At 55.3% G+C, this 17,579-nt stretch overlaps 1 protein-coding gene across 6 annotated transcripts in view; it reads right to left on the bottom strand.

The window, feature by feature from the left end:
• NEURL1 (neuralized E3 ubiquitin protein ligase 1) overlaps positions 1 to 17,579 on the bottom strand; it is an 87,904-nt gene that overhangs the window by 21,080 nt on the left and 49,245 nt on the right. For 2 of the 6 annotated variants that reach the window (XR_009246542.1, XR_009246543.1), the window contains exons 4-7: positions 10,046 to 10,735; positions 6,091 to 6,237; positions 5,309 to 5,567; positions 3,768 to 3,817 (exon numbers count right to left, since the gene is read on the bottom strand). Coding sequence is in view for 2 of the 6 variants with exons in the window: in XM_004579881.2 (XP_004579938.2) it covers positions 5,329 to 5,567; positions 6,091 to 6,237; positions 10,046 to 10,735 (1,076 nt within the window). In the remaining 4 variants the exon portion in view is untranslated. Of the gene's footprint in view, positions 1 to 3,767; positions 3,818 to 5,237; positions 5,568 to 6,090; positions 6,238 to 10,045; positions 10,736 to 17,579 lie in introns of those variants that run through there. The other 4 variants (XR_009246541.1, XR_009246544.1, XM_004579881.2 and 1 more) reach the window with 2 other exon arrangements.

The following is a 17,579-nucleotide window of genomic DNA, read 5'->3' as shown; positions in this document are numbered from 1 at the left end:
GATTGAAAATGGAAACAATCCGAGAGACAGAAAAAGTGCAATATTACCAAGAGGGACGGTGTCAAGCATGGGGCGCCGCAGGCCATCTGCAGGTGTAGCGTGAGGCAGAAAGGCTGCTGGCAGGAGCCAGTCTGTGAAGCAGATGGAAGGGCTGGAGCCCCCCTTTCCCAGCCACATGGTAGTTCTCCACCAGAGAGCAGCCCCGTTTTCTATTGGGTGGCATCCACCCAGGAGAAAGCATTCAGGGACAGGGCGGGGGGGGGGGACCCTGAGGGCCTCCCCCACCCCCAGGCAGTGCCCTCTTGTTTTCATTTCCATTATCTGGCAGCCAGAGACCTGTCCCCACCCCTAGCCACCCTCTCTCACCCTTGCCTCCGTGTGCTTGGGCCATAAGCCTTTGGATTGTGTGTCTGTCTGAATCAGTCTAAAACTATAGAACCTCAGTTCTGTTTTTGGGTGGAAACCCCAGCCTTCGCCACCTTATCTTTGCAAGTGCGGGTGCCTTGAGCCCTGCATACCCTGCCCCCCACCCCAACAGTGGGGCCTGGGATGGGGCTGGGCCCACCCTTTCATCTCAGTGGCCCCACAGCCCAGGCCAGCCAAGAGTTTGTGGGGAAGGAAGGCCCTGAGGGATCTTCCCAGGGCCACTCCTAACAGGTACCAAGCCAGCAGCCTTCTTTCTTGACATGGCCAAGCAGCAGGATGGGACATCGGGGTAGGCCCGCTCCCCCCAGCCCCCCAGTCCCACACATTTGGATCTCTGTGTCCCAGGCAGGGCAGTACCCCTGGGTGGGCCCCTCCCTTGGTGCATACACGGCTACACAACTAGTGCCAGGCTGTCTGGAAAGAGAACCGTCCACATCGCTAAGGGACTGATTCCCTCACTTCTTTTGAGGGTTTTAAATTGAAAGTGTGTGTATGTATGCATGTTTGGTAATTTCCCACTTGAACTAAATAATGTGGTTAGAAGGAGGGGTGGGGGAAGTACTGGGCAAGCTGTCTCCACTGAGCAAAGTCCTTGGCATTGGGCAGGTCCCAAGGGACTCATAGCTTCTAGCAGCAAGTGTGTGTGTTAGTCACATGCACAATTCTGGCTGGAGAGTGCAATGTGGTTTTTGTTTTTTTTTTTTTTTTTTTTTTTTTTGGTAATTATTTTATTTAGTTGGAAACTTCACACTGGCATTAACAGATCTAGCAGCAGCAGCCTTGGCCACTGTCCCAGGCCCAGAATGAAGATATGAAGAGATGCTAGTGGGAGTCCTGAGGGGTTTAGTTGCCCCTGCAGAGCGTCACCTGTGGAGGCTGGCTCCCACCCCCGTGGTCAGAGGCTCCCTGAGCCTCTTGGGTCTTGTTTCTCACAATGGGCAGACAAGGGTGAGCAGCAGTTCCAAGTGCCCAGCATGACATGCCCCCCAACAACCCGAGTCTCCGTTGCAGGCCCCAACTGGACACTTCCTAGCCATCTTATGCAGGCTCCTGCAACCTCCCTAAGCTTTCTGGCTCTGCCATCATCCTTGTCCCCAGGGGCTGTGGTCAAAGTGAGAACAGGGTCAGGGACCTGCAGTCCTGCCAATCAGCCCTTCCCTCTGACTTGGTCCCTGTACCGTCGGGGATCCATGCCACAAGGTGGCCACGCTGGTGCTTCTACCAGGGGAAGGCTCCACCTTCCAAGGTCTTGATCCCAGCCTGATCTCAGGAGGGCATTGGCATGTGACTTCCCTTCCCCCAATTCTACTTTTTAAATCCTCAAGTTTGCACTTGACTTTGACAATCAACACCCTCTCCCATCCCAGTTCTAGAACTTAGTGACCTTAGGAGAATTAACATCCCCTAGGCTTAAGCAAGGTCCCTGCCTTGGTCCTGGTTGCATCCTGGCCAGTGGGACAGCTGAGAGCGAGCATGGTTATAGAGCAGCAGACTGGCTTGAGCATGTCGGAGCACGTGAGAGGCACGTCTACAGGATGAGTGTGTACGTCGGGGTGGCTGGGGCCCCACAACCCTTCCCGGGGAAGGGGGCTTCCAGACGAAGCAGGAGGCGGCCGAGAGGGTTTCGAGGCTCATCTGTGTTGGTTAGAAGGAGGAAGTCTAGATGCTTCAGAAAGAAGAGGTGGAGGGAGAATCTGGTGGCTCAGTCCCTACAGGCCTGACTAGAACAAGTTGGAAAAATCCTTCAAATTTGGCCTTAGGAGCTGCTGTCACTGGCCATAAGCCGGGCAGGTCCCCAGCAGGTCTCAGCTATTAGTGGAGGGGAACAATACACACAACATACCTTTGAGTTTAGAGCCCTGTCTCCAGGATACTTCAGTCCACCTCTCAGGTTCCCAGCTCTCAGCTGCGTGACTGTTACAGACCAGAGGTTGTGACTGGCTGAACAGGGACCTGCCATCCCCCAAGGGAGCCCTTACATCCCTGTGGCTAGTTCTGTGTAAGTCTGAGGGCAGCCTGTGGCAGGGGTTTATGGAGTCACCCCTCCAGGTGTGACTCAGGCCCGGGGTGATGCATACGCTCCCACTTCTCGGTCATCAGAGGGAAGGAGAGGGTTCTGCTGCAAGGTGCCCCAGGGACAGCTAGAAGAGCATTCCCTGGCAGGTGCTAAGGCCAGCAGGAAGGCAAACAGGAGTAGCAGATGCCTAGAGCATTGGGATATGGTCTGCATGGGTGGAGGTGGAGCAGTAGAGGTCTCTGGGACTCCAGGACTTTGGAGAATGGCTGGCTGCTCAGCCCTGCCCTGCTCATAGTGGGACCCTGGGAGCAGGAGGGGCTTTCCCTTCCTCATCCCCAGGAGAAAAACAAGAGCCAAGGCCATTAGCTGCAGTGCAATCCCCTCAGTGCTAAGATGGTTCCGAGATCCAACGGTGGTGCTAAACTATCTCCAGGTTTCTAATGTTTTTAAATGGGTTTTTTTTTTTCCTCACCATAAAAATGCAGTGTCCTTGGGGAGGGGGGTTCTGCCCTGGGGTCTGCCGTCGTCCAGGGGCCTATCCTCCCTTGGATGGGACTCCTTGGCCTGCAGAAAATGCTGTATCTTGGCATGCTTCTAGACTGTAAGATTTTTTTTTTTAATGTTTACATGCATCTTGTATTTCCCTGAAAACTAAATAAAGTTTCTGGCCTTTTTAACTGAACAGAATTGTCTCTTCCTTCTCCCTACCACCAGCAACCCCTCCCAAATGCAGCAACCAGTGGAGGATCAGGAGGTTGACCCTTTCCCACTCTTGACAAAAATTGTACCTAAACTCTCCTTGCTCTTCCTCCACCATGAGAAGCCGGTCCGGGTAGTGGCCAAGTCCTTGAGAGAGGCAGGTCTCCGAACCAGGGACCCCTGTACCAGACTCAGCAAGGCAGGGTGGTCCGAGCATTGAGGGGGGAGGCCACGGATATTCAAGGCCAAGCACAGGCTCCCGGAATGCAGTTACGAGAGAAAAGTACCCACGGCCTCTGAGCTGGCACTGCCAGAGTAGCATGGTTCCAACAGCAAGCCTAAGCCTTGGGGCTGTTTTCCAGCTACTCTCCAACTCCAGCCAGCACATACACAGGGTTCCCCCACCAAGGCCTTGTCCAGTGGCCTCCACGCCACACTGTGGGAACTCAGCTGAAGCCAGCCAGAGGTGGGGGCCTGAGCTGAGGGCATGGCTGGAGGTAGCCTTGTTGCTGGTGGAGCTCAGCAAAACCTCTCCTGACCAGAGCAGAGGGGACTGGTCTGTCCCCTGATCAGCCCCCTGAATGCATTGGCCATCCCACAAGGCCTCAGTCATGATGAGACTCACCTGACATGCCAGCGCCTGCTCTTGTCCACCACTGGAGGATGCCTCTCCACCTACAGGGCACACAAACACATCCCCCGGCCCACCCTCCCCACATTCTACACCGCACACCACAGCCCTGAGGCTGGTATGAAATCACCTTTATTCACGATCACAGCGACCCAGATCACAAAGGCAGCAGTTACCCCAACACTAACAGACAACAGATGATGGCTTCCTCTCCCAGGGCCTCAGGCCACATAGCCGCAACATTTAAGGCCTCTGGGATGACAGGGGAGGAGAGACCCAGAGTACGACGCACTTCAATGGGGGCCCCTGCAAGGCTGGTACAGAAAGTGGCCGAGCCCGGGCCCCAATGGCCAAGCAGTGTCCCCATCACAACACCCCCATGGCAGCCTCACCAAACAACTCCAGACGCCAAACAGAAAGCACCCCCTCCCCCCAAACACACACACACAACCATTTCACAGAAGAGGGAACTGAGGTTTGGTGTTGGGGGGGGGGGGGTGCCACACAGCCAGTCTTTGTTAGATGGACTCTGCCAGGAGGCCTCCCGACATGCCCCCCTTTCCCAGTTCACAGTTGGCAAGGCTGGCCGTGAGCTTTGCAGCTGGGGCCTGGACAGAGTGAAGGATGGTCTCTGTTGCCCCGTCACTAGGTGGCCCACACACCAGGGTGGTGTTTCTGGGGCCCACAAAGACACAAGAAAAAAAAAGCCACAAACTCAATAAATAAATAAATAAAAACAAGGAAAAGGGCTGGACTTAGGCCGGGGGAGCCCCTGCAGCCACTTCCACCCAGCAGTGGTGATGGAGGACATGGCTGGAGACGGCCTCTGAGAAGTGAGAGGCAGCGGGGTATGGGGAGAAGCTGCAAACCTGTTCTCAAAGACCCTGACACAAGGCAGACCTGCTCCCCCAGCCCAGGCTACCCCAAAGGGCCACCCCAGAGCCACAGCAGCCCACAAGATGACTGGGGCAAGAGCTACACCCTGGGACCTGGCGCCCTGGGCAGCAATCCACCCACTCATCCATCCCAGGTGATGGGAGGCTGGCCTGGGGAGTGCAGTCTGCCCAGGGCAGAGGCATCCCCAGCCTTCTTGACCCCAGCTGCTGGACCAGAGGAAGGAGACAGCAGCTCAGGAGCTGTATTTGGGGCTTGTTTTCAGCCCGCTCAAGGGCGGCTGGCTGAGATGGTCAGTGCAGGTTCAGATCCAGGCCACAGCCCACTAACCAGACCACAGGCCCTGACTTGGGGTCACCTGTGCCAAGAAGGAACATGTTATTCAGCTCTCATCAGGGTGCCACAGGCACCTCTTAAAAACCTACCCCAGGTGGGCAAGGGCTGGGCCAGGGACAGCAACAGTGCTCAGCCAGACAGCGCCTCCTCCCCTGCCCTCTGCCTGGCCATTGGCTTCTGCCACCCACCTCCCTGCCTGAACCACTTCTCTCTTCCCCCAAACCTCCAGGGGCCTTAGTTTCCCTTGTTTAATGGAGAAGGAACAAGCTTCCAAAGTGAGCAAGAGAAGGGGCCTGTTGGCTCACCCCGCAGCCAGCAGGGTGTGCTAGGAGCTGCGGTAGGTCTTGATGATGTCCTTGATGGGGCGGCGGCAGATGGGGCAGCAGGCGTGCAGGGCCTTCTTCAGGCGCAAGCCGCAGGCATAGCACAGGCACATGTGGCCACATGTGTAGATAACCGTGTCCACAGCGTGTTCATAGCAAATGGTGCACTCATCACTCCACTGGCCCAGACCTGGGGTCACTGGTGACTCGGGCAGGCTCACTGGAGAGTTGGGGGCCGTCCCTGGAGGTGAGGGGGCAGCAGTCAGGAAAAGGGGGCATGGCTCTGCTGGGCTCCAGGTCCGTGGGAACAGCAGCCAGCCCCAGCCTCTTATGTCCCCTCTGTCTTTGTAGATCCTCCTACTGACCCCCAAGACCTGACTTCCTGCCACTTGGGCAGAGGCTGAGCGATCAGTGGCACCATTTCCGGGACATTCCACCCCGTCCAGGGGCCAATATGACCATGAATAGCAACAAAACTGGCAAGGAGGAGAGAGGGAAAGGAATTGCAGTGTTTAAGGCTGGACTCTAAATTAGTGGGCTACCCACTAACATTTCCTGTGTGCAGAAAGAAAAAGGATAAAGCCTTTGGCAGAAGCTGCCCAGCCAGGGCACAGGCATATATGCCCCAGAAGCACCCTAACAGGGGTTCACTAGACCCCACCCCAGTTCTGCTCTGTGCCAGCTGTGCCCCAGGCTGCAGAGGCCAGTGGCTCAGGGACAGCTGTGGTGCAATTCCTACAGCGTCCACAGGGTGGCGTACTTACCTCCCGCAGAGCTTCCCAGTGGGCCAGAGCTGCATGTGCTGAGCAACGGGTCAGAGAGGCGGCTGCCCAGGGCACTGGGCGAAGTGGGTGTGGAGGCTGGAGAGCAGGGAAGTGATGGGATGACCCGCTCTGCCAGGATGGTAGAACCTGTAAGGAGAGGGAGAGGAGTTTGTGAAGAGGCATGATATAGCCACCCAAAGGCCACATCAGACAGGCAGGCTCTGTCTCACAAACAGGGGGCCCACCATGCTTGCACCTCCAGCCCCTGGCTGAACCCCACCGCCACCCACCCCAACCCAGCATCCTTCTCCTTGCAGACGGCTCCAGGACAGAGAATAAGGTCCCCAGCACCCTCTCACTGTCCTCTTCAGAGCCCTGCCCTCTCTGCTGCTGTCCCCAGATGCCACCCACCTCTGCACCAGCACTGGTGTGACCCCCACCCTTCTTCCCCACTGTGCACATCCTACCTTCCCCTCCCTGCTCTCCGCCTACACACACACACACACACACACACACACGACAAGCACCAGACCCAGGGACTTCTTGCTTTATGCACTACAAACTAGGCGCTTTCTGGGAACAGGAAGCCTTACTCAGCTATGACTTCCTTACAGGTGCTAACACAACACCCTGCACACAAGTAGGTGTTCAAGTCTCAGGCTGGCCCAGCCCTGGTGTTGTGGGCCTTGCCTGCCTGCCTGCCTGCCTGCCTCTCACATAAAAATTAAAACTGAGTTGGAGTTTCAGATTCCTCAAAGGCAGCATGGTACAGGGTCCAAAGCTTTTGGGCCTTCCTCTGCTTTGCCAGGCCATAAGCAGGGAACTGGATAGGAAGCGGAGCAGCTGGGACATGAACAGGCACCCCATGGGATCTTGGCGCTTGAAGGGAGGAGCGAGTAGCCAATTGAGCCACTGTGCTGGGTCCATCTATTGAATATTTTAAAAGGACACCTGCGATCTCCGTGTCAGCCATGTTTCCGCTGGAAGCTTTGCGAGTCTGCTCCTGTTTTGGACCTCCTTGAAGGATCCGAAGCAGGGTTCCAGCCACTCCTGGAGCAACAGATAACCGAGCACAGGGAGCCCTGAGCCTGCTGCACTGTTTGCTTGCTGCATCTGCAGGATAAGGTAATGTTGCTAGAAGACAGGGGGTTACTATGAGCTCATCTGGATCCATGGAATCTAGAACTCCCCACCTGTGGAACTCCACACAAGGGTCCGGCGCTCCTCTGTGTGGCACTCCAGCCAACTTCGTGTGGAAGAACTCCTCTGTGTGGCACTCCAGCCAACTTCGCGTGGAAGAACACCTAGAATTTGTACTGCCAGCAAGGAATCAGGTAATGCTCTAGGGCCCGGCGGCATGGCCTAGCGGCTAAAGTCCTCTCCTTGAAAGCCCCGGGATCCCATATGGACGCCGGTTCTAGTCCCGGCAGCTCCACTTCCCATCCAGCTCCCTGCTTGTGGCCTGGGAAAGCAGTCGAGGACGGCCCAAAGCTTTGGGACACTGCACACGCGTGGGGGACCCGGAAGAGGTTCCTGGTCCCGGCTTCGGACTGGCGCATACCGGCCCGTTGCGGCTCATTTGGGGAGTGAATCATCGGATGGAGGATCTTCCTCTCTGTCTCTCCTCCTCTCTGTATATCTGGCTTTCCAATAATAATAAAAATCTTTAAAAAAAAAAAAAAAAAAAAGGACACCTGCACCCACGTGGGAGACCCGGAAGAAGCTCCTGGCTTCAGATCAGCCCAGTGCTAACCACTGTGGCCACTTGGGGAGTGAACCAGCAGACAGAAGATCTTTCTCTGTCTCCTTCTCTCTGGAAATCTGCCTTTCCAATAAAATCAATCTTTTAAAAAAATTCAATAGATGTCCATATGACCTTCTATACTGTGTTAACATTTTTCAAGTTAATTATCCTCCTCCTTCAAAAATGTGCATCTCCCATTGCTGTTCCTACTTTACTGGGCTGGTTAGTGTTTGCAGAATAGATTTTATTCCTGGCATGAACGAGACTATGTCGGAGCATCACCAGGAGGCATGGCTCTGCCTGTAGGTTGTGTGATGCCTAAGCATTCCCACTCACAGCCTCCCCAAGCACCCCCAGCCACTGGCTGCAGGCTGCGCGGGGGTCACTCAGGACTCCCATCCATCACCAGTCCAACGGTTGCGCAGAATGCTCCAGGAGGCTGCTAAAGCTGGCACGGCTGTTCCTCCACCCTGATCCCACTGCTGTCGTAAGGACATTCAAGTCCTCATATTTATTTAAGCTTCCTTTGGTCCAGCCTGGCAACCCCCTTTAGAAAACATTAACTGGGAAGCTGTTCATCTGGTATTAGATGGTCTGAGGCAAAACAGGACCTTGTCCTATGTCATTTCCTTTCTCCGAAAGGCCATCTCTCCTTTCACCCCAGCCTGCTTCTCCTTGCTTCGTATTCCACCCTGAATCGTCACTAAGCCTGACTCACATTCCTTTCATCTGGGTTGCTCTTCTGACACCTTTTCATTCTTTCCCGATTTCTCTTCCTTCAATCCCAACTTCTCAGCACATAGCTTCATGGCTTTCCCTTCCTTCCTGTCTTTCCCTCTATCTTTAGTCTCGCTTAAAAGCGAGGATATCCAATAGATGTGACAGGGATTCCACACACACTCACACTCCCAGCCACCAACATTACACACACTCATGCCGGCTCACAGCAGGCCCATCTGAGAGAGGGTAGGTTCTAACACACACGGCACTGAACAAGCCTCCTGGGCTGGTGTCTAGGCTAGGGGCTGTGAGGTCCAAGGGTTTTCAAACTTCGCTAACAAAATTAGCTTAAAAAAAATTAGGGAATTGCTGTTGTGCTACGGCAGGTTAAGCAGCTGCTTGGCACACCTGCATCCCATATGGACTTGCCGGTCTGAGTCCCAGCTATTGTGCTTCCAATCTGCTTTCAGCAAAGGCACCCAGGAAGGCAGAGGAAGCTGGCTCAGGTACCAGGTCCCTGACACCCATGTGGGAGAACAGACGGAGTTCCTGGTTTCCTGGCTCCAACTTAGTCCAGATCTGGTTCTTGTAGCTATTTGGGATGTGAACGGACAGGATAGAAGATCGCTCTTTGTCTAGATCTCTACTGACAGGGTCTCCAGCTGAGTCTGATGAAACCAGAATGGTTAGCAGATCACAGACACCTGCTAGGGGCCGGGCGGGGGGGGGGGGGGGGGGCGCGAGAGAGACAGCAGTAATAAAGCTCTCAGAAAACAAGATCTCTGGTCAATGCGTTTGGAAAAGCCATGCACCATAACTACCTTAAACAACCCACACCACTGATTTAAGGTTCCAAAAAGCCCTGTAACAATCCTTTCCCCCATTTTGAATACCACAGTTCCCAAACTATCACAAGCAGGACACCTATTAACAGAACATTCCACAAAGCCAGGCAGGCCAAGTACGTGTACACACATGTACACACATGTACACACACACACCTCACACCCATCCCCGGCCTTTCTAACCCTGTGCCCCAGGACTCCACAAGTTGCCAAGGAGATTCCTCCTGGCTACCCCACCCACCCACCCCCACACACAAACCTTAGGGATACCCCAATCCCTTTTCCTCACTCACTCAAAGCCACCCGTAGGCGCGGGGACCTCTGGTCTCATTTTGCACAAGCTTTAGCCGAACCTCAACCAGCCACCCCGTTTTTTAAACAGCCCCTTGGGCGTGCACTAGGCTGGTTTGAGGCCGATAGGGGCCGATTCTGGCTTTCAAACTGAACCACCTCCGCCTCTTTCCCCCTGCCCAGGTGAATCTGCTCATTCCTAAGGGCCACAGAGAAGGAGAACACACCTGGCCTGGCTCCCCAGCAGGGCCCTAAGCACCGGGTCGGGAGGGCGTAAGAGGGGAGCAGGGAAGGTCTTCCTCAGTCCCTACCCGGGTCACCCCCAAACCCAAGCTCCAGGGCACCCGGCACTCACCGAGGATGCGGACCTGCGTGATGGCGCCGTGCAGGCCAAAGAGCATCCAGAGTGGTTGCGAGGCGTCCACGCACAGCTGCATGCCGGCGGCTACGCCATTGTGACTGAGGTGCAGCTCGCCGTCAGCGTTGACCACCAGACCTAGGATGTCGCCGCTGTGCAGAGGCCCGGGCACGCGGCACACGGCCCAGAACTCCTTGCGGTCCACCAGGGCCTCAGGGCTGAAGGGCAAGTCGGCTGGCCGCAGCGTGCCCGGGTCGCACGTGGTGACACCGAAGGAGAGCGCGCCGGGCCGCGCGCCGCCCGAGCGCGTGACCTTGACGAAGATGGTCTCGGCCACGCGCACGGGCCGGCTGGTGAAGACGAGCGCACGCTCATCGCGCCCATGCTCCAGGCGCGCCACCGTCTGCTCGTCCAGGATGCGGACGTGCGCGCCGGCGCGCAGCGCGTGGAAACGCAGGTCGCCGTCGAGTTGCGCCGGCAGCGCGCGGCTGTGCTGGGAGTTGAGCGAGTTCTGCGGGATCGGGCCTCCGACGGCCGGCGCGCCCTCGTCCGCGTCGGCGCCCGGCAGGTTGAGGTCGCACAGGCTCACGGAGAGGCGCGCCTCGTCGGCCTCGCGCCGCAGCGACGGCCGCCGCAGGGCGGTGAAGGAGCGCGGCCTCAGGCAGTCGGGCAGCACCAGCTCACTGTCTGCGGTGGGGAGAGTGGGAGTGGGGCGCCGTCACCCGCGCGCCCTCAGAGTGCGCTGCCCTCTCCCACCCCAGCCGCCAGATGGCACAGACGACGCCCAGAGTGGGAGTTAGTGGGAGAAGGCAAGAAATGAAGCTGGGCACGGACCCCCCATCCCAAGCTGTTTAGCAAAACAGTGAGACTGGAAGCACAAATACCAAAAAGTTCAATTACATGATTGCTTCTAAGTGCTAGGGAGCTTACGCATGCTTTGCTGGTATTGTATCTCTGAGGTTTCTTTAACCCTGGGTCTTTTATCCCTAGCACCTGGCATCGCACAAGGCACATCCTGTGGGCAACCACATCCTGTGGGCAACCAGAGGGAGCCCCACCCAGGCCCCCCTTGGCATTGATTGCTCCCCCCCAATCCTGACAATTCCCTTTGGAGGTTACCCTGGCTGAGGGGACTTTATCCGAGAGACTCTTTTATTCCATGCAAGTAATACAACTTGTACCTTGCAGAAAGACAGTTGGACAGAAGTGCTGATGGCCTGACAGCCTGAGCCCCCACCCTGCCTGCCATGACTGCATTTCTATTGGATGGATGACCTGCCAGCCATTTCACACGCAATTTTAGTTCCCTTTTTTTAATGCTAAGATTGAGTCATGCTATATAAACACCAGTAGTTTCCAACCTTTTATAGATAATAAATCACCTTGATGTATTACCCATAAACACAGTGATAGCTTTGACCTGGCTCACGGTGGGGGGGAGGGGGGAATACCTTCTCAGTCAGTTCTGTGCATTTCAGGGAATGGATGACTGCACCAGCCACCAGCAAGGACTCCTGACTCAGGACCTTACCACACAGCTTTCCTTTTCCACAAACTTGCCTTTCCCGTATCCCAAACACCTCCCTGTGCCCATAACTGTGTCTACAACCACATTCTGTTCACGGCCTGCCCTCTGGAGGCTGCTAACTCAGAATAAACTAAGTGCCACCTGCCGGGAGTCCTCCCTGCAGGTAGGCCCATGCCACAGGCAGCCGCCAGGGGCAGACACAGGATGGAAGTCAGCCCTGCCCAGCTCCCTGGACCACATCCTGCACTCCAAGGCTGTTCTGGGTTATGGAACCCCTTTGGTGGTGGGGGGGGACAGCGGTGAGAGAAAAACTGGGAGGGAGAGTCCCTAAATCCTCCGCTTCTGTTCTCCCCATCCGCTGCTTCTCTGTGCCTCTCAGGAGTGATGGGGTCTGCCCTCTGCACCCTCCCCACACATGCACACCCATCTTCCCCTCCAGAGAAACCTCGTGGGCCTGGCTGGTTGGAATTTCCTAGCATGGTGTTGGCAAGGAGAAGGGAGCCAACCAGAAAATGTGATTATTCCAGGAAATTGATTTTGTGACAGTAACGGTGCAGAGATGCTCAGAGACCTGCAGACAGGCAGAGCAGGGAGGAGCTGCCTGGCACAAGTGGCGAGGGGGGATAACAGCCACCCACCTGGACCCCAGGGAGCGGCCACTGCTCTTCCACCCTCAGGGACTCCAGGTTCTGGCCCTTGGGACTCAGATGCTGGCGATGGAGAGGGCAAGTGATGTGAACAGCAGGGAAAAAAGGAATCAAGCCTCCAGGAACCCTGTGGAGCCCTACTCTCCTCCCCCGCCCCCCGCCGCGTTCAGTTCAGGCACTGCAGAGCTGGGCACACTGTCAGGCAGAGCTCTGAAGAGGGCTGGGTGAGCTACCCTGGTCACTGCCCCTTCCACTAGGACATGCCCACTCTCATAAGCTCGCCCTCCCCAAGGTCACACTCATCTGCCTTGGAGTGTTTCCTTCTCTTACCCCAGACATCAGCCTCTCTGTGTTTACACCACCATCTTCTGGGCTGCCTCTGTGCCCAGGTTGAGCAAAAACCTCGGGGGGGGGGGGAGAATCCCAGATTCTATGTAATTACAACACAATGTAATTAATGAATAAATTTAATTTAAAAAATCTAAAAAAACAAAAACCTCCCCACACACCTTCCCTCTTAGACAATGCACAGAGGCAGACGTGGGAGCCCAGATGTGCCCTGAGCAGCTCATCATCTCCCTTGATATGCACACTGTACTTCTCATAATGCCACCTTTAGGGTTCTTGGGTAATCCAAACTCAGACACTTGCAGGTATTAGCCTATATTCAAATCCTAATCCTTCCATTTCCTGTATTGCAAAGCCTTGGACAGCAGTAGCTCCACCTGCTGTTTCCTCTTCCTCAAGCAGTGAAAAGCAGCGTTTGAGTGACATCAAATCTCTATTGTATCCCTCTGCTTAGAAGGGCAGCTGTGAAGATTAAGAATAGGGGACACGCTGTAGAGTACCTGGCACACGAGAGCCCTTGGGTTACTGTAGGACGCCATAGGTATCACTTACACACCACAAGGTTCAGTGCCCTGGTGGTGATCCCAGCCTGGGCTTAAGTGTCCAATCCAGTCCTTGGCTGCTGACCTTGGCTAAGCTTTCCTCCCTGTCTCACCTCGAAAACCCTAGGATGCCTTGAAATGCTGTTGCTGTGCTTGGAGGTGGCATGGGAAGCCCCAGGCACCTACAAGGCACTTGGCAACCTCAGACATTAATATTTACTCAATTGAGTCTGTTAGACTTCTCATCAGTCACGATAGGCACCCAAGAAATGCTCATGCAAGGAACTCTCTAAGACCAAAAGAAAAATCAAGCATAGAGGAGGAAAGAGGAGAGACAGAGGATGATGGAGAGAGAAGGGGTACAAGGGAAAAAAAAACAAAACACCTTTGGTCTGGAATTGAAACATGGTAGGGGTAGGGGCGGGGCTAGAAGCTGCTAGGGCTCAGCTAGGCACTGACTGAATTGTGAAGGTCAATGCACAGCCCAAGGTTGCCTTCCCCCAACTTCCCCTCTACCCCTTGGGGTGGGGAGCAGCTGCAGGCAGCCAACAGGCTCCAAAATAACCACCCCTCAGTGGGCCCAGCTGCGCCGAGGCCCTGAAATAGAGGCGGAAACTTGAGCTGGAGGACCTGGTTGGAGAACGCTGTGCCAACGGGATCAGCAAGTTCCCAGGCGAGGGAAGCAGCACCAAGGCACGGGGCAGGGCAGGGTCCAGATGCCCAGGCCGTGTGGCACAAGCTTGGGGACCAATCTCAGCTCAGACACTTGCCCTGGACTCCCAAACAGTGGGGTGGTCCCACATTTAGTACGAATGAGTGACGTGAGGGTGATGAGGACCTGTGGATGCCCACTTTGGAGGTACTTATGATAGTGAGAGGGGTACCCCAAGGCCTCCAGGGTAGTGGCTGAGCTGGCTCCCTGCCATGGCCCTCTTTCAGGGAGCAATTTGTTAGTCTTCTGCTCCTGCCTATTTTGGTAGTTCTGCAAAGATCCCTGGCCAGAGCTACAGTAACCAGCCCTCCTCCCCACACTCCCTGGCCCACTGCTTGCCCAGCTCTGAGCAGGGACCAGGGGAGCCTTACGCCTTAGCTGTAAGCATGTTAGTGCACAGACTGAATGGGGAACCAAGAAAACACCTTTATCCTGCCCAGCGCTCACTCAGCCTTGGCTAGCATGCCCCTGGGACAACAAGCTCACCACCTCCCAGGCTGCCCAGCCCATATCTTTGACTACTAGAAGGCTGTGCTCTGTGTAACTCCATCTGTCTGCATCCTAGATCCACTCTGGATCTTCGCCTGCATAGCACAAATATGCCTTTAGGAGAAAGATCTCCAACCGGGCTGAGTCCCCGAGCTTTGTGTCCTAGAAGAGACAGGAGAGCTGGGATTGCAAACCCTTAGCAAGCACCTGGAGAGGGGGCTGCATGGGGCCAGCTGCTGCCTTCGGTGCCAGGTCACCAAGGCAAGACCTGGGCCCTGGCACAGAAGCCTCCTTTGAAGCAGGGCCACCACGGGGTGGGAATGGTCTTTGTTTAGATTCTCACAGCTGGAGCCCTGGGTAATCTTTAACCACAGGTCAGTCTGCAGCGCCGGGTGGGCTGCTGGCTATTTGCTGGCGCCTGTTTGGAAGGTGCTGCCAGCCCATTTATTGTCTCCATAAACATCTTCCTGCTGGTGTGCAGCTGGCATGGGGTGGGCAGCAGGGAGGTGAGGGGTTCTCCACCTCTCCGGGCAGCACCTTGAAACCCACACCACCTCCGCCCAGCTCCTTCTAAACCCGTCTATGGGGAAGCTGGGAAAGACAAACACGCTGTTTGAGGCTCTCAGAGGGAAGGGCAGACTGTCCCCGAATCACCCAGATCTTCCAGCCACACACACTTAGAGATGGGGTCATCAGGCTTAGCAATTCTCAACCTAGTCTTCTTTAACAGTAGATGCCTCTTGTCCGAATGAGGAGCTGGCCTCTGTCAGTCCCCTGTGCTTCAGGGAGTCCTGGCCAGAGAAGCACAGATCTTGTGTGACTGTCCTATCTGGACACAGCCCACCCTGCCCCTTTCAGCTAGAGGGCTGGTTTAGGACCAGATGGTTCCTAACGCATGGTCACTTAATGGGAGTTACACATGGCTCCAGAACATGCATATTCACGCTGGTAGGAAAGTGGAGTGTTACCACAAAGGATGGGGAATTAAGGTCAGGCAGACACACCTGCATCCCGGGGCTTGGTTTGGGGGCTGTTGGAACCCCCTGGCACCCTCTGGTCCTTGGTACCCCAAGCTCTCATTCACTGCTCTAAAAGTCCCAGGAGGACAGAGTCCTCACCCTTGAGCGGTAATCAGATGTTAACTGGGAGACAAGGCAAATGCACATCTAAGGAAGCCAGAGGCCAAGTGCAGCCCTGGCTCCTGTGTTCAGATCACAGCTCCTCAAGCAGCTAAGTGACCTGGGCAAGTCACAGGGCCTCCTGGAACCTCTCATTCCTTGCCTGTAAAATGGGGGTACAAGCACCTGCTCTCCCCTCAGAGTGGGACAGTACATGGTACAACAGCCCCTGCTAATTCTTAGACTACAATGGATGTCAGGCGGTCAGGAGAAAGGGCAGCGGCAGTCAAGGAAGGCTTCTTGGGCAGGGAGGGTTTGGTGCATGATGAGGAAGCAACTGGCAGACCCTGGGGTGAGCAGAAAAGAAGTGCCTGGAAAGACTCGGAAGCCCAAAAAACGAGATGTTTTCATCAAAAAGAAAGGAAGATTGTCACAGGGGAAGAAAGTGATGGGCAGCATCAACTGTTTCCCTTATCCCTCAAGCTGGCCCACGCTCCTTTAGCTAATATTTGCCTTCTGGCCCCTAGCAATAAACCACACCAATAAATATTGGTTTAGCCCAGGAAACACAAATCCAGATGGTAGTGTGGTCCTCAGCTGGGGGCTCATGTGTGCTGCTGGTTCCGCCAGGCAAAGGCACACCTTGGGTGGGAGGCCGGAGCCAGGGCCTCCCCACAGGTCTCATCCATCACTGTCCTCCATGGGTAGGTGGGAGTCTCATACCAAGCTCTGGGAAACATGCATGGAGAGGGATGAAGTGGACAGCCAGGAGCCCCTGTGACCTACATATCCGGGCACTAGTTCAAGTCCTAATCCCAATCACAGCGGCTCCACTCCCATCCAACTTCCTGCTAATACACCTGGGAAGTAACACAAGTGCTCATGACCCTGCACCCATGAGCAGGACTCAGAGTTCCTGGCTCCTGGTTTCAATCTGGCCATTGTATTCACTTGGAGAGTATACCAGCCAATGAAAGATTTTTCTGTTTCTTTCTCTCTCTGTTACTCTGCATTTGAAATAAATAAAGTAAATTTAATTTTAAAAGCCTTAGCTCTCACCTTCTGCCCTCCTGGTGCTCTCCCAGGCTTAGCTGGGAGTGGTTCTTTCACTCTGCCAGCAGGGCCCCCTTGGCCCTGGGCAGGTCATCTTTCTTTTTTGCATCCCTTGCTTCCTGATTTGAGACTCACCTGCAAACCTCTCCTGGACTGCTTCACACACACAGTTGGTTTTGCCCTTTAGATCATACTTAACTGCAGAATTGGATGCAGGCCACCTCACATCAGTTATTGAGTTCCCCCTCTTCAAGGAGAATGGTTGGGTCTTCAACTGTCTGCCCTGCCTTGCCTAAGGGTGAGAACTGTACCCTCCTGGGACTTTTAGAACAGGGTGAATGGTACCTGAGCTGTTGGGGGCCCAGAGGAAGGGCCAACAATCCCTTAGACTTGGCGGCATCCTGGCTGACCAGGCTTCTGCCAAGAGCCACTGGTGCTCACATTTCTGAGCGGAGCAAGGAGACCTTGAACCCTGGGTAGGAGCTTATCTCTCCCAGTATTAATAACCCCATAAAACCTGTGTTTACTTGGTTGCTGGAAGGCCCTTCTTCCTGGAGGTTCGAAGCTGTTATTCTTAGAGACACCAGGCCAGGCTTGGGCCAGGGTACTTGGAAGCAGGAGAAGAGGAAAGCCTGCTGAACTGCAACTTGGTGCCCAGGTCGCCCACAAGACCTACAGCAAGCCTGCCAGACCACAGCTGGCACCAGTATGGGCAGGGCAGACTGGTCAGTGTCCAGAGAGGAGGGGAGACGCTGGCCCTGGCCATGTTCCCTCCCATCTGTCCACGGTCTGATGTGTCTACCTACCCTGTGCACAGTGAGACAGCCAGGATGCCTCTGGTCCGAGCAGCAGGTGCAGGCCAAAGTGAGGCGTAGAGGCCCAGAAGTAGGCCTGGTTGAGAGCCCTACAGACACTGGCCTGGGGATAAGCACCCCAGGAAAGACAGCACAGCCTTGACAGACAGCAACTTTGTTCAGAGGAGGGGAGGGAGGCGAAGAGAAGCAGGAGCTGGAGGGAGCAGTGGGGACAGAGGGGCAGAGGAGGAGAGAGGAGGGAGAAAGGAAAAGAGATGGAGTCAAGCCCCCAAAAGATAC

This window comes from Ochotona princeps, chromosome 13 (assembly GCF_030435755.1).
Source record: "Ochotona princeps isolate mOchPri1 chromosome 13, mOchPri1.hap1, whole genome shotgun sequence".
Lineage (NCBI taxonomy): Eukaryota > Metazoa > Chordata > Mammalia > Lagomorpha > Ochotonidae > Ochotona > Ochotona princeps.
Note: the sequence above shows the minus strand (reverse complement) of the source record. Positions and strands in the feature narration are given on the sequence as shown.